This window comes from Pinus tabuliformis, chromosome 3_2 (assembly GCF_031772625.1).
Source record: "Pinus tabuliformis cultivar Carrire ecotype Pingquan chromosome 3_2, CPIR1, whole genome shotgun sequence".
NCBI classification, from domain to species: Eukaryota; Viridiplantae; Streptophyta; class Pinopsida; order Pinales; family Pinaceae; genus Pinus; species Pinus tabuliformis.
Genome location: NC_142302.1, coordinates 936,154,795 through 936,171,510, shown reverse-complemented (window position 1 = coordinate 936,171,510; position 16,716 = coordinate 936,154,795). Strand labels below are relative to the sequence as shown.

At 39.9% G+C, this 16,716-nt stretch overlaps 1 protein-coding gene across 2 annotated transcripts in view; it reads right to left on the bottom strand.

Annotated features, from left to right (window-relative positions):
- The window catches only part of LOC149183722 (DNA repair protein XRCC4-like), a 193,686-nt gene that overhangs the window by 116,024 nt on the left and 60,946 nt on the right, over window positions 1-16,716 (bottom strand). For both annotated transcript variants that reach the window (XM_089417227.1, XM_089417225.1), the window contains exon 3: window positions 11,355-11,483. In XM_089417227.1, coding sequence (XP_089273353.1) covers window positions 11,355-11,483 — 129 coding nt within the window. The remainder of the gene's footprint in view (window positions 1-11,354; window positions 11,484-16,716) is intronic.

Genomic DNA, 16,716 nt, shown 5'->3' with positions numbered 1-16,716 from the left:
AGAGTCAGGGTGTTGCTTCAATGGGTTGCAGCGCTAGAACACATTCCTCGCTAAGAGGGAATGTTGGTTTTTTTAGCATCGAATGTGTTCTAGCCACGAAATTTGGTGGAGAGGCTAGAATACATGTATTCTCCGAAACCCAGAAATCGTTTCTGGAAATTCTACCTAGAGACAACTTAATTAAAATAATTAATCGTTTTTCAATGTTTCCTAAGTTTAACTTAGGAAATCTTATTAATTAAAGGGTATTAATTAAGTCATGGTGAGAATCTTCTAGAAGAAGACATGGATCTAGTTCTAGTTAATCTTAGCCATCGATTATGTTTTAATCTTGGTCGTTGATGTCTCAACGAGATTACAAGAAGTAATTCGATGGGGGTTGGAGAACACACATGAAGCCACCAGCGACTCGAATTCACTAACAAATCGAACTCTAGAGTAGCAACGCTAAGTTGCCGGAGAGAGAGCTAGTGAGCTTGAAGCAATGAGAGAGGGGCAGGGATAGTAAGGCCAGAGGGAGATTTTCCAGTCCAGTGAGTGCATAGCAGAGAGGCAGTGAGTACCATAGACAGGCAACGCAGTGATTTCGAGGGGAATCCATATTTTGTTGGGGAGAAGCAGTGATTCAATGCCAGAAGCCAGAGTGGGAGCCCGGAGGCCAGGAGAGTCCATCTTCCAAACAGTAGTTGATCAGATAGCGAGAGAGACGCAGTTCCGAGTTTTGGGATGCAGTACTGCATAGGCTAACGTAGGGACTGCGCAAAGGCAGCAGAGAGCAACTCATCTTGAGCCAAGGTCAATGTCAGATTGCCAATGGGAGTGAGATTTTTCTCACTAGACTTTCTGTCAGTCATTTCTCTGTATGGATTGCTATATTTGAGCATCCATAGTTTTGTACTCAGATTTACTACTACATAATAATAAAACCCTCAACTATTGCATCAGTTTTCCCAAGATGGGTTTTTCCAAGGACATTGGTCCAAAAATAAGTGTGTACTTGTGTGTGTATGCATCTATTCTTCCAGCGTTATTTTTCTTCTGCAGTATTTTATTTGTGAAGGTTGCAGTATATTAGTTTCGATATTTACCGTAGAACACGGTAAATAATTTGTTCAGTTTATTTAACAAATAGAATAAACTTAATCAGTTGTTGCAGTAGGATTCGGGGTTTTCCGAATTTTCACAGGCTAGAGGAAAGGCCAGCACAAGAGACCCTAGGAGATTGAACTTTTTCAGTGCCTAACTTGCGGAAACTGATGCCCTAGGCACCCCAATGTGGCTAGGTTTGGGAGAAGGTGAAAGAACAATTGTTTTGGTGACCACCCTTGGTAGATCAATGTCTTAATCCTTGGGAGAATGGAGTCTATGTTGATTATGTGTAAGGTTTCTTGGTTCCCATTCAAGGAGGCCTCAAAATTACTTCACAAACCCCTCTAGGTCAAGTGAAAGCAATCTTGCAGCTTTTATACTTCAAATGCACAAGAGGAATGGCTTATTAAGGTCAGATGTACCCCTAGGAGATTTCGCTCATACTACATGGCCCATACATGGAGAGAACGTTATAACAGAGATAATCCCACAATATTAAGCAATAATTTGCATGCAACAATTAGCCCTAAACAACGAAAATCCCATCCAGCATATATGACAAAAGTAACAAGAATAACATCAAAATTTTGTACTTACATGCAGTAGAATATATCCAACCATTCACAAATGACAATAGAGAAGCTCCAAGAGAAGGTAGACCAATAACCATACACCAAAATTCATCCATAAATGCTCCAATTCATCCTCTAACCATACATCAAAATTCATCCATAAATGCTCCAATTCATCCTCTAGAAAAAAGTGCGAAATTCTCTAAAGAAGAGAGAGATCCAATCCAAAGTGATGATGAGAAATGATCTCACCTCACTTGTATTTATACACATCTAAGGAGTTTGAATTAGCCTCCTTGGCCTACATAAGCCCCAAAAATAAAATAATGTGCTAATAATACAACCTTTGGTGACAAGCCCACCAAACTAGCTCATGAATGAAAATATAAGCCTCTCAAGAGGTCAAATAATAATCTATGCATGTCGTAGGGCCCTCTAAGAGGCCTAATGAGGTCCATGTGTGCCATAATGAAGAGAAGGACCCTCAAAAGCAGTGGACAAGGGGGTGGCCCCTTGTAATAACCTGTGGCGCTCCAAATGACATCTAGGGACACATAAGTGTCCTCATGGGTCTCCAAACAAATCAAAGATGCCTATAGAGATGCCTGTAGGTTGCCCTCAAGGGCTAGGATGATGGTGTAGGTGATGCCACATCATCGTGGAAGTCCTGGATCATCTGCCAAGTGTACAGTGTAGATCTGGGACCAATTGGCATGATGGATCAAGTTCATCCTCCTCATCCAATAGGTGAACCACAAGCAATCGCTGAATGGTTGTGGGGATCCATGGAGTGTAATCTACTATTGTGGAAGCCCATGGCTTTCAACACTCACCCTACATACGCCAATGTAGCCCTCTGGAGGATTAGGACCTCGTATAGGTAGACCAAACCCCAAATGGAAACCATCTACAATCCTGCATAAGATCCAATGCGTCCCCTAGCCTTCCAGTACAACAAGTCATGAGAGAAATCAAGTAAATGAGCTTACCTAATCATGGACCACAGGTGGGGACATCATAATGGTCTGCCCTTCCATAATGGGCTTCAAGATGTCCCAATGTCTCCTAAACTCCAAATGGGTTAACCAAGCATCCTATTAGGTGGTTTCCACCTCTAAAGGGGATAATATAGTCAAGGTACATCTGTCTAAAGGTGATGAAATGTGACAAATAGGTGAATGAAGGTATGGGATGAGAAGGGGCATCCCTGGGTCACATGCTACGGTACAAGGGTAGCCAATAAGAAGGAAGCCCACACTTTGGGTTTATAATGTGTAGGAGGGAGCAATCATGGTACATGAAGTGCCCCGGCCTTGGTTTTTCCACCCTTCTTTATATGTCTTTTGCCTTTTATGATTTTTTTTTATTAACTGCTCGGAGCTAAAGGGGTTAGAGCATGATGTGTAGGATATAGCAGTGGATTCCCCCTTTTAAGGTGGGGCGGTTCATCGCCCACCAAGGGTTAGGACAATCATGAGTTCCTATATGATGAAGAAGGCTCATAGAACTTGTAGGGACCAGGGTGATGGCCATGACAATGGAGTAGAGCTTGTTGATTTAGGGTAGCATCGGATGTGCTCTAGGCCTAAAATTTTGCAGGGAGGCTTGGGCACATGTATTCCAAGGAACCCAGAAAGAGTTTTGGGAAATTCCACCCATAAGCAATTTTATTAAAAATATTTAATATTTTTTAATGGGCCCCTAAGTCTAAACTTAGGAAATTAAAAATATTAATGGGTATTAATCTAATTGTGGGTGTAACTTCTAGAAGAAGACGAGGATCAAACTAAAATGATATTAGCCATTGATTAGATTTTAATCTGGGTCGTTGAATGTCAACGAAAAGATTATTTAAGGGAGCTTGAGGGTCATTTGGAAAACACACCAAGAGATCAAGAGATCGAATTTCTAAAGTGAGAAGTTCTCAGGAGGAAGTTATGATCAAGGAGATTTCTTGCAGTTGATGGGCAGTGATAACATCTGAAGAGAGAGATTTTCTCAGCTGGAGAATCATCAGTAGAGAGAGGCAGAGAGTGATCCAGTGGCCCAGACGCGGACGCTGACGCAGGGCCACGAAATTTTGCTGGGCAGAATCAGTTTCAGAAGCCGGAGTCGGGGTGTGAGACCGTGAGGCTGAGAGCAAAGACTCTAGGTAGCAAATCAATCAGCAAACTGGATGACACAGTGCCTAGAGAGGTTGATGCAGGGACTGGGTGAGGACTGCGCAGAGGCAACGTAGGGCCTGCCAGAGGCAACGTAGGGCCTGCCAGAGGCACTTCATCTAGTGTCTGGATCAGCCGGGATTTTCTCAGTGATTGTGTGAGGTAATATCACAAATCTTTCTGCCAGTATTTCTCTCTGTAACTGAATAACTCGAGAGGTATTCAGAGATGTATTCAGAATTTGCTACTGCTTAATAATAATAAACCCTCAGATCTGTTGCACCCGTTTTCCCGCATTGGGCTTTTCTGGGGACATTTGTCCAAAAATAATGGTGTCATTTGTGTTGTATTTTATTTCTTACTCAGCCTCTTGTTTCCGCATAATATTTAAGTGAAGGCTGCAGTGTATGTATTACGATATTTGCCGTATGAAGCTGCGAGTAATTTGTTTAAAGGAATTTAACAAATAGGAGTAATATCATCAGTTGTTGCAGTAAGAATTTCGGTTGAGGAATTTTCACACAACTCATGTATTGGCTTTTGCCCACAAGCTAAAATGTTTTTGTCCCGACTCCCAACCATCTTTTACATTTTGTGGTACCTTTCGTGTTGAATGTGGCCATATATGCTTTTAACTTTCTTTTCAATTGCATCAACCTCCGGGCTTCATTCTAGGCCATGACCCAAGGTGTGAGCAAGGGGAAGGGGCAAGCTGACCCTATGTGGACCGAATGGAGGAATGTGGACCTAGGCGGGAAAAATGATGGATGGGGTAATAATGAATGGAAAGAGGATAATATAAGTGAAAAAGGGAGCAGGATCACGCGACCAAAATTGGGGTTTCCCGTGAAATACCATCCCTAGAACCAAATGGTCAGAAAAAGAGATCCCACAAGACTAGAATCCAAGGTTAATTCCTAGAAGTGGTCTAGGGGACAAAAGCACAGACCTAGCCCATTCTTTTCGTCGAATCCCCCCATTAATCCACACCCAAAAGTGTCCATGATAAGCAAACTACAATACTCAATTTCAAAATGACAAGGCATACCTTTAGATTCGGGAGGTCCACCTTCAAACATACGATCATGGCAGATGGGCGAGGGACCACACGGTTGGCGCAGGTGGTGGAGAAAATGGCACAATGAGCTAGCTAATGGCTGCAATGGGTTGTTAGTTGCCGGCTAAGGACCATCTTGGAGAAAAAAAAAAATCTCCTAAGGATATTACCCATGAAATGGTGGGTAACAAGCCCTTGGATATTGAAAAAAAAAGGAAAAAAGAAGAAAAGTATATATTAAAGCAAATATTATAAAAAAGGAATATATGAGAAAAGGATAAAAGAAACTATATGAAATAAAATTTAAGAAAAATAAAGAAAAAAAGAGTTAAAAAAAAAATATATCTATATATATATGTATAAAAAAATATTATAAAAAAAAACAAAATAGAATAAAAAGGAAAACCGTTGGGTCAGCGTACTTGCAGCGCAGTCGCCCCCATCGTGTCAACCATCGACCAAGTCCACCATCCTCACCATCACAATCACAAACCACCCCTACGATTTACCTCTGTTATCCTTCATCCATAGTTCGACCGCCACATTTCCACTGTTTGCCATCTTTCAACTCGATAGCCTCCTATCCGTCATCACCCCAACCCAGACAACGCACATACGATCTTTCTGTTGAGGAAATTCCGATAGACAGTGTCGCTCGATGCAATCCACCTTGTCTGCCATCTTCCCAACCCTGGACAACTCGCTTGTGATATTGTGTGTTGAGGAATTTTCAACCAGCGACTCTATTTTTTTATAATTTTTTGACAATTTGTTGATCCCTCTCATTCTTCGTTGTATAGGTCTTTGCCACCAACCTCTACATTAGACATCTTGTTTGTCATTGCCATTATTCACCGGTCACATCTCTTATCATCTACCACCACTGTCCCACCACCTTCTTGTATCCAAGTCAATCGTCACCTACTTTTGCCAACAGTCACAACATTTTTTTCTTCCGCTGACTCGCTTTTTCCGCTGGCCGCCGACTGTTCACGTGTTCTGTCTCCAAACTTGCCAGCCAACGGTATAATAATATAGCTAGTTTATAATATATATATATATATACATATATATATATATATATATATATATGAGAAAGGATTAGGACTTATCAACATTAGATGGAGTAAGGTAAAAAAAATTAATAAAAAGTTTCATGTGAGGTATTTGAAAAAAAACCGCCAACGGTATAATCATATATATATCTATAAAGGGAAAAAAAAAATTATAAATAAAATTATCAAAAAAAAATCATTCAAAAAAAACTAATAAAAAACCAATGAAGATAAAAAAATTATAAAAAAAAAAGTTAAAAAGAATACTATTTAGTTAAATAATATATTAAAAAATCAAATCAAATCAAATCAACACAATTATACAAATTAAGAAAAAAAGGGGTTATTTACAAACCCTAAGTTCTTTGATGAACACAAAATAATTAATATTTGACAAACAAATGGAGTCCAACTCGAAAATGATGAAGTCCAGATGAGTTCCACACAACAATTATTATTTTGGACTAAATGTCTATTCTATATAACATACATTGAATATCCTTGGATTCATAAAAATTGCAAATTATGTCGTCCAACATGTGGAAAATTATTTAATGTGAAAGAATGTCAAGATGATGTACTGATGCAAATGACAGAACGAGAGGAAAAACTTGCAAAACTGGAACAAAAATTAAGAGAAAAAGATGAGGAAATTTTGTGTCTTCGGGGTGGACGTAGCCCAAACTGGGTGAACCACGTATATCTGTGTCTCTCTTGTTTTATGCGTTTTCTGTGTTTATATTTCTGCAATATTTTATGTGTTCCATTGCTCCTTAATATATAATTTTCTAACAAGATGGAGACCATCAACAATCCTGCATAAGATCCAATGTGTCCCCTAGCCTTCCAGTACAACAAGTCATTAGAGAAATCGAGTAAATGAGCTTACCAACCATGGACCACAGGTGGAGACTTCATAATGGCCTGCTCTTCCATAATGGGCTTCGGGATGTGCCAATGTCTCCTAAACTCCAAATGGGGTTAACCAAGTATCCTATTAGGTGGTTTCTACTTCTAAAGGGGATAATATGTTCAAGGTACATCCTTCAAAAGGTGGTGGCATGTGACAAATAAGTGAATGAAGTAGGGGATGAGAAGAGGCAACCTTGGGCCACATGCTGGGGTACAGTGTAGCTAATAAAAGAGAAGCCCACACTTGGGTTTATAATGTATAAGAGGGAGAAATCGTGGTACATGAGGTGCCCCGACCTTGATTTTTCCACCCTTCTTTATATGCCTTTTGCCTTTTTATGATTTTCTTTGATTAACTGCTCGAGGCTCAAGGGGTAAGAGCATGATATGTGAGATGTAGCAGTGGATACTCCCTTTTAGAGGTAGGGCGGTTCATTGCCCACCAAGGGTTGGGACAATCATGAGTTTCCGTATGATGAAGGAGGCTCATAGAACCTGTAGAAACCAAGTGATGGCCATGCTAATGGGGTAAAGCTCATGTATTGGCTTTTGCCCACGTGCTAAATGTGTTTGTCCCAACCATCTTTTGCATTTTGTGATACATTTTCTTGTTGAATGTGGCCAGTTATGCTTTTATCTTTCTTTTTAGCTGCATCAACCTGTGGGGCATCATTCCAGGCCTAGCCCAAGGTGTGGGGCAAGGGGAAGGGGACAGCTAACCTTATGTGGACCTAGTGGAGGAATGTGGACTCAAGTGGGAGAAATGATGAATGGGGTAATAATGAGTGGAAATGGGGAAATATATGTGGATAAGGGAGTAGGACCACACAACCAAAATCAGTGTTTCCCGTGAAATACCATCCCTAAAGCCTAATGGTCAAGGAAAGAGATCCCATGGGACTACGGGACTAGAATCTAAGGTTAATATCCAAAAGGGGTCTTAGACGACAAGAGCATAGACCTAGCCCATTATTTTCGCCGAATCACCCATTAATCCATGCCCAGAAGTGTCCATGATAAGTGAATTACAATACTCAATTACCAAATGACAAGGCATAGCTTTAGGTTCAGGAGGCCCACCTTCAAACATACGATCATGGCAAATGGGAGAGGGACCACATCGCTGGCTCAAGTGGTGGAGAAATGGCACAATGAGCTAGCTGGTGGCTGCAAGGCGTTGTTGGCTATCAACTGAGGGCCATCTTGGAAAAAAAAAATCTCCTAGGGATATCACCCACAAAATGGCGGGTAACAGGGCCCACTTGGGTTCTTTGTGGTCCCGCAAATTTATAACTCAAATTCCACAAGGACTACATAGAATCCATTTCTCCATAAAGATCCTTAAGTCCAGGAAGCCCCTTATCAAGGCATATCCTCCAACCCTAGGCCAAGGGATCCTCATAGCCCTTCTTAGAGAGAAGGGCTTCTTGCTTCTCAAGCAAGCTATTTAATTGAGTCTCTCCCGTGAATAGGCTTTAGGAATCACTTCTTATCCGATCATTGTCCATTAATCATTGTGATTCCCCTTATACCAGGTCTCCTCCCATAGGTGAAATTCCGTAAAGAGCAGGGAGCCTTAGCTAAGGTGACATTGGGCTATCAGTCCATTGTTGCCCCTTGACCTAATAGTTGCTCTATAGGATCCCCCCCTAGGAACCCAACTAGTCTGAGTGATAACAGAGCTCACAGGGTGAGAAATGGAGCAATAAGGGCTCCTGGATTTGACAATAGGATAGGGTGTGATCCTTACCCTTATAGTAAGTCGATTTTGCCTATTGTCGTTGTAGGGTGTGTTTGTGATTCTTGTCATTTATGACAAGTGGGTATCTCCCCCTACCATCAAGTCTAGGACTGGGCAGAGTATACCCTGTTGGCATCCTACCCAAAAGATGGGCTTGTTGGGATTGGTCCTTCCCATCTGGCCAATGGCTTGAGGTGACTTAAGATAGGGTGTGATCCTTACTTAACCTGGGAAGTCAATTTAATTTGGAAGAATTTAATTTGGTCAAGGAAAAAAATATTTTTAATGTGAAAACCCACATGCGCCCAAAAGTACAGGTCACCTTTAAAGACAAATGGGGTCTCCTCCAACACCTATAAATACAGCTCAATGGCACCTCATTTGGACACACATCTCACACATCTTCTTCTTCTTCTTTGGACGTTTGTACAATCTGAAACTGCAGGTCTTCTTTTCACACGTGCAAGTAGGAGAGAGAGAATTTCAGGAGTGCCGAAATCTATCATGAATCAGCCTTTGACCAGCGTTGACTTTTAGAGATTGGGCATAGTTTGACTTGGTTTGACTTAGCATTTTGGACTGTTTTTGGAGGCTACATTCTTTGGCACAGAGATCTGGGCACTTTGACTGCAGTTGACCAGACTTTGACCGCAAATTTGGCCGTGTACTTTCTCTCTCCATTGACCAGATTTGACCAAATTGTTTGGGACTGTTTTGACTTCATTTTGACCAGCATTTGAGGCCACATTCTTAGGCAGTTGACCGAGCTCTTTTGGAAGCTGTTTGACCATTGACTTGTGACTGGTTAGGGCATCTTTGACTGCTGTTGGCTTTGACCAGATTTGACAGTTTGACAAAATTTGACTTTTGGGCTCATCTCTTGGATTTTGGATATTGGTTTGTTAGAAATTCAAAGCTGTTGAACTTTGACTCTTGGTGAATTGGAGCATAGTAATCTCTCTGCTGAACATTTTATGACAGTTTGATAAGAAAAAGAATTTGAAAGGGTTTTCCACCTTGTGGGGTTTTTTTCCCTGGTCTTTGACCAAATTTGCTTTCTCTTGTTATTGCTCTTGATTGTCTTCTACTGTCATTGCATTTACTGTTCTATCTACAATTGTTATTTATCATTGGAAGATTATATTTGATTGCTAATTTAAGAAAAGTTTGGGCTAAAGTGATTGTAACAGCATAGAACAGTGGAAAATTAATACATTATGATTAGACACTCAATCACAATCCTCATAATGCTCATCATCAACACAAGAATTGACACCAGAAAGCAAAAAGATAAAAAATGGTGATACAAATTGGAGATGAAGAATGAGCTGACAGAGGAAATAATTTGTCAGGTCAAGAACATGAGCTGATGTGAAGAAGTCTAACTATTGCCCCTGTGCAGCCAATCAAAGGTCGTACAATCTCCACCTTAGGTGGATAAGTTCCATAGCCATCAAGATTAAGATGTTTTAGCAATTATTCAATGGATAGATTATCAATATCTTTAAGTCAAGCATCTAAAAAGATTCTATCATAAAAGGAAAGAAGGAAACTAGTCTTACTGAAACTTCTGGGAAACGATTGATTTAAGATGGTATGAAAAATGTTATGCTGTTCACTTACACTGGGCTATTTGCTTTATTTGCACCATCTCATAATATTCCGACTCCTGAGAAATTTTCTAGAGATACAAATGTGAGATTCAACAAATATGTTTATCAAGCAAATGAAACACTGCTTTCATTTAGGTTTCTGGGACCATGCTATATATCATCAACCATGCTCCATCACACCATTATTCCAAGATAGCTACCGCAATCAGGCTATCTGGATAGTAAAAGCAGCTGGACAGTGATCAAAATAACCATAGCATAAAAAATGCATAGGAATAACCATGGCAAACACAAATTCTTTAACGACACACATTATAGCACAAATGATAATGTAAGGATAAATGATGGGAGGAACATGTATATAATTATCAATTTCAATGCTTTAAGAAGCACCAGAAGAAAATAGTGATATCAGATTTCACAGTTCCTAAAAGTTTTATAAGTTTAATGCTGTTGTTGCACAATGTAGATGCATCAAATAAGATTATCTGAACCGGAAGAAACTAGTGATATCCAATTTCACATTTCCTAACAGTTTTATAAGTTTACAGCTGTTGTTGCAGATGCATCGGACAACATTATATCCATAATGAGAAAAAGATTATATCCAACATTCATTTTAAAAGAAATGGTATAGTCCAAACTTTATAACCATTCAAACATAGTCTTTCCTGAAATAGGAGAAAATTAGATTGATGGCAATAAATTTTGTAAGGTAAATCCTTCAAAGCCTGAACGATAGACCATCCTTGTTAACACCATTATGGTAATGTTACTGAATGCAAGCGTGCCCAACTTGCTTTAAAGTCATTCATTACATTTCTTATAAGTAATGGGACTTCTTTCTCTGTTGTTTCTTTCTATAAGTTTGAATATTCATTTTCAGAATAACAAACAGCAAAAGCAGCATTAGCAAAAAATTGAGCTAAATTTGGTTTTTCTTTAAACTCCAGTACAAACCAAACATTAACTTGAATAAGGAAATCAAAAGAGATATGCTGTGCAAACTTCAGAATATACTAGTAATGGAACAAATTAACCTTGAACTTCTTTTGATGTGAATGATAAACAAAGCAATCAATAGAGCTTATACCAATAGAATCATAGATGACCTGAATTAATAACAAAGACCAAATTAGTGGTGATTTCTTACACTTAATCTCGTATTTGCATCCATCAGAAAATCCAGTATTTCAGAATTGACTTTCTGGTCATTTGGTGCTTTGTCACATCTCCATCGCCATTCCAGCTTTGTTCCTTCTTTCTCTAAGGTCCATGACAACTGCAACACAATGTAGTCTTCAAATGTATTAAAACCAAATCAAATTAATATCAGCTTAGCTGCAGTAGGAAACAGGTGATATTCCCCCACCCAAAAACAGAAAAATATGCAAGAAAAAACATCAATCAAATGGGGCAAAGGGTAGAACCCCTAGGACGACTTTTCCCAACAGAAGAAAACATAAATAGTAACCTTATATACCTTTTCTAACTGTTTTCACTTGGCCACTTCCATTTTAATCATTGCAGGTTTTGGTAGCAGCAAAGGTGTTTTCCCAGCAAGAGAATTTCTAATCAATGGTGGCACAGTATGATAAGTGTGCATGGCATCTACAGCTAGCATTTCAAGAGTTGGGAAAGCCAGAACCAATTTTTTCTCAAGAATTGGATTTCTCCAGCACAGGTTGCAGCATTTAGTTTTTTTAGAAGCAGTGGGTTTTCCCAGCAATTCAAAGTCCTCATTTCTTTTTTTAATGCTTCATATTTTACCTCAAAGAAAGCTTTCTCCAGCACAGGTTCCAGCATTTAATTTTTTAGAAGCAGTGGGTTTTCCCAGCAATTCAAAGTCCTCATTTCTTTTTTTAATGCTTCATATTTTACCTCAAAGAACAAATAAATACAAGAGAGTTCAAGATAGTTACATCATACAGACAACAGGAGAACCAGGAAAGTCCCAGTCCACAAAAGCTAAAAAGGCCATCAAATGAGCCTTCGTAATCCTCATATTTTCATTTTTATTTCCATATTCCAAAAATGTCAAGCATGCTCGTAATCCTAGCACTCCTTGTGGAGATACTATGACAGCACAAAGGATGCCAACGGTTCAGGGGGTACTTCAGTAAGTTGTTTGTAAATTGTATAGTCTGCATGGCAATGGTAATTACACAAGGGTTATAAATTTCTCCATTGGCAGCAACCCAACAATCAATTTAAATTTTAGGAATATCTTGGAAACTTTCTTATGAAATTTTCCAATTTGGGATTCTATAAGGCCAATAATAAGGTCCTAGACCTCATCTATACCAAGACAGCAAAATGCATGCCTTGAAAGAGTTCACCATTACCTCCAATATGAGTTTACCTTCCTTATCCATGAGACAAACTCAATTTGGGCAACCACCTCACTACCAAACTTCATTTTTAAAGAGATGACAAGGAACACATCATAGAGTGTCCCCTTGTTGGGAATATAAGGTGCATATGCAACCTCCACAAATCACAACTCCTGCCCGTGCTCTATATGGCCCATAGAACCTACGTTTGTTCTTACCTTGTATGGTTGTATGCAAACAAAGACCATATCTCCAACTCAATTGATTTTCAAACCAGTATTGATCCACCTATTGCTTAGTGTAATTTGGTACATGTTATCCATCAAAAGTGGGAGATCACATAGGAGAAATCTTTCTCCTACACTTTGCATCCAGCTGGCCTGACAGCCACCAGTAGATGATGACAACAAGCCATTTCATCTCCACCACCTGCATCAGCTATATGACTTCTCACCTATCTGGCAAAATGTTAATTTAGCATCTCAGGGACAAATTCCCTCCTTTGGACAGTCTTCCTCATCTAGAGAAGACCCTCTTTGCCCTTGGAAGAATTTAATTTTGTCAAGGAAAAATGTTATTTTTAATGAAAAACCCACAAGTGCACAAAAGTTCAGGTCAGTCTAAAGTCATAATTGGGTCTTCAAAGATGCATATAAATACACATCAAGGCAACCTCATTTGGACATCACATCAACACACATCTCTCTCTCTCCTCTTGTGATTGGTTCGTACAGGTCTGAAGCAAGGTAGCCGAGCTCACACATGTGAAGGGAAGAAGGGCATTCTGATTTTCTGCATTGACCTTGTATTTGGGCAACCATTGACCAAGTTTGACTTGGCATTTTCACTCACTTTGACTTGCAAAATTTTGATTTTTGGAGGCCGAATTTTTCTGTGGAGAGATCGAACTTTTCTGGGCTGCTTGACTGGGGTTGACTGCAGGTCCATTGACTGAAGTTTGACTGCATAAATCTAAAGTTTGAACACAGCTTTCTCTCTCCTTTGACCATGGTCTTTTGGGGCTTTTTTCACTTGACTTTGACTAGCAAGGAAGACCGAATATTTTGACTGTTGACCGAGCTGATATGAAGCATCTTTGACCGCTGAATGTTGACTGGTTAAGGCATCTTTGATTGCTGTTGACTTTGACAAAAAAAATGCAGACTTTGACTTTGGATCAAATTTGTCTTTTGGGCTCATCTCTCATTGGATATTGGTTAGTATATTTGGATAGTCAAAGCTGTTGACCTTTGACTCTTTTATTGACAAAGTGGATCATTGTATCTCTCTGTTGAACATTTGATGAGAATCTAATGGAAGAAGAATTTAAAAAAGTTTTCCCTTGTGGGGCTTTTCCTTGGTCTTTGACCAAATCTTGTGTCTCTTGTCATTGCTATTGGCTGTCTTCTATTGTATATTGCATTTATTGTTCTATCTACAATTGCCATTGTCATTGGAAGATTAATTTTGTTTAAAAAATGATTGTTAATTGACAAAAGAATTGGGCTAAGTGATTATACTAGCATAGAACAATGGAAAATTTACATGGTATCAGAGCTAAGGTGAACACAAGACCAAGGAGACAAGAGACTAAAGAAATCATCTTTGGAGCAATCATATTTGAAAGAAGTTGAAGGAGCCTATTTGACTTAGTCAAGATGTCCACCTGATTCATACTTCAAGGATACACAGAAGTTGGGTGACTCGTCAAATTTTGTTGCTTCGAAGATCAGGGTGGAAGTGATATTGGCTGATAATGATGTTTGGAATATGTGGAAAGCAAAGTACTTGAGCCACCGGAAAATGCTCTTGCTGCTACCAAGGCCAAATATAAGAAAGGTGAGCTCAAAGCCAAGAAAATTCTTATTGATTATTTGAAAGAGCAATTGCTTACTTATGTTGGAAAATTGAACAAGTCTAAGAATATCTTTGAAAAGTTGGTTGTGATGTATGAGGTCAACAATTTGAATCATATCCTCTCCTTGAATAATCAACTCACGGACATTAAAATGAACAAAGGGGAATTTGTGCAATCCTATGTCATGAGGATATCGCAATTCCCAACTAATGGATCAATTGCAGACTGTTGGAGAGCCTATATCTGACAGAGACTTGGTGCTTGTTACTCTTCAAGGTTATCCTCTGATTTGGAAAACCTTCATTACTACTATAAGTAACAATCATAAGTTCCCAACATTTGATGAGCTCGTTTCTAAGTGCACTCAAGAAGAAACCAAGACGATATCTAGAGGGAGGATTCAAAAGCATGAAGAAGGAGATCCCTCTACATTTGTTGCTCAAGACAAGAAGAGGAAAGGTAGAGGGAGACCATCTAATCCAAGAAAGTCTTCTCCTGAATCCAAGGACTCCAAGAGAAGGTATAGAAAAGACAGGCCTCAAGTTGAATGCTTCAACTGCCACAAGCATGGTCACTATACCCGAGACTATCTGGAAAAGAGAGATGCTCCAAGATCCAATTACAACAATAATCGTGGCTTCAACAACAACAGGTTCAATGATAGAAGAAGAGGAGATGATCAAAGAAGAAGAGATGCTCTTGATGATCGTGAAGAAGGCTATCGTCTACAAAATGTTGATTTGGGGTAGCAACAGATGTGCTCTAGCCATGAAAATTGGTGAAGAGGCTAAAGCACATGAGATCTCCAAGACCCAGAAATGGTTTGGGGAAATTCCACCCAGTTAGCGAGATATTAAAATAATTAATATTTTTAATGGAGTTCCTAAGTCTAAACTTAGGAAAATTAAAATATTAATGGATATTAATATAAAACTGGGTGAAAAGGTTCTAAATGACATGGATCAAGCCAAATCTAATCTTAGCCATTGATTAGAGATTTAATCTCGACCGTTGAAGACTCAACAAAAAAAGTATAAGAGGAGGCTTGAGGGTCAGTTGGAGAGACACCAAGTTGATTAGTCAGTTCGATTTTTTGGAGCGGGGTTTGCTGAGAGAAATCGAACCAGTGATCAGAGTTGCAGCGAGGGGCAATGAGTGCATAGCAGAGACGCAAAGATAATGTCGAAGGATCAGCATTGAGACAGAGAAGGTTGCACAAAGCCAGCAGGAGCCACACAGAGGGCTAGAGGGATTGCACAAAGGCTACCAGGGCCTGCGTGGGCGACGCAGAGGGCCAGAGGGATTGCGCAGAGGCTACCAGGGCCCGTGTGGGTGATGCAGAGGGCCAGAGAGCCAACGCAGAGCATCAGAAGATTGACGTAGAGGGTTCCAGGTTGACGCAAAGGGTTCCAGGTTGACGCAGAGGCCAAAAGGGCTGACGTAGAGCCTCAAAGAGGCGTTGGAGAGATTTTCGTGGAGCAGACTTGCCAAATATCTGCTTCCGAAGAGAGGTATTACTGCCAAATTGATTTCTCTGTAGGGTGAGCCAGTTTGACACCCAGTTGTACTCAAGAAAAGTTGTTTAATAATAAAACCCTCAAAAAGGCTGCATCGGTTTTCCCGCATTGTGTTTTTCCGGGAACGATTGTCCAAAAATAACGGTGTCCCTTGTGTGTTTGTCTATTTCTTTCAGTTGATGATCTATAGATGGTTGAGACTGCATTTGTGTTTATTTTCAGTATTTATATGGTTAAATAACTTGTTAAGAAATTAAACAAGTAGGTGAAATAAACCAGATAGTGCAGGAAGAATTTCTAACGGGTTAGACTTAGAAATTTCAACATGGTATCAGAGCATTGCAGATCACAAGAGAGTTGAAGGCACCAACTAAATCATAAAATTTGCAGCAGAAACAGCTGTCTCGAGAAACAGAAGTTGTTCCTAAGCAGAAAGTAGCAGAGGAGTGACGCAAAGGGCCTGCATCATCATTTCGAGCCAGAAAGAGGGCCAACGCAGAGGCAGAGAGAGGTAGAAGAGGCTCACGAAGAGCCACGTCATCCTACTCAGTCAGGTAGGCTTGACACAGTTGGCCAAAGGAGCGATTCAGCCTTGCTGGGATTGCGTAGAGCTAAGAGGCTCAGTTTCTTCAACTGTTGGGGCCTAGGGAGCTGTGGGCAGATTGTGGAGTGTGAAGTTGGTGGAGTGTTGTTGTTGTCGAAGCAGAACAGTACCTAACGGGACAGAACCAAGGTAGAGAGAATCGCTACCTAGGCAGATTTCTAGCCAAGAAATCCAGATTAGTATTACAGAAAAAAGGGATCGAA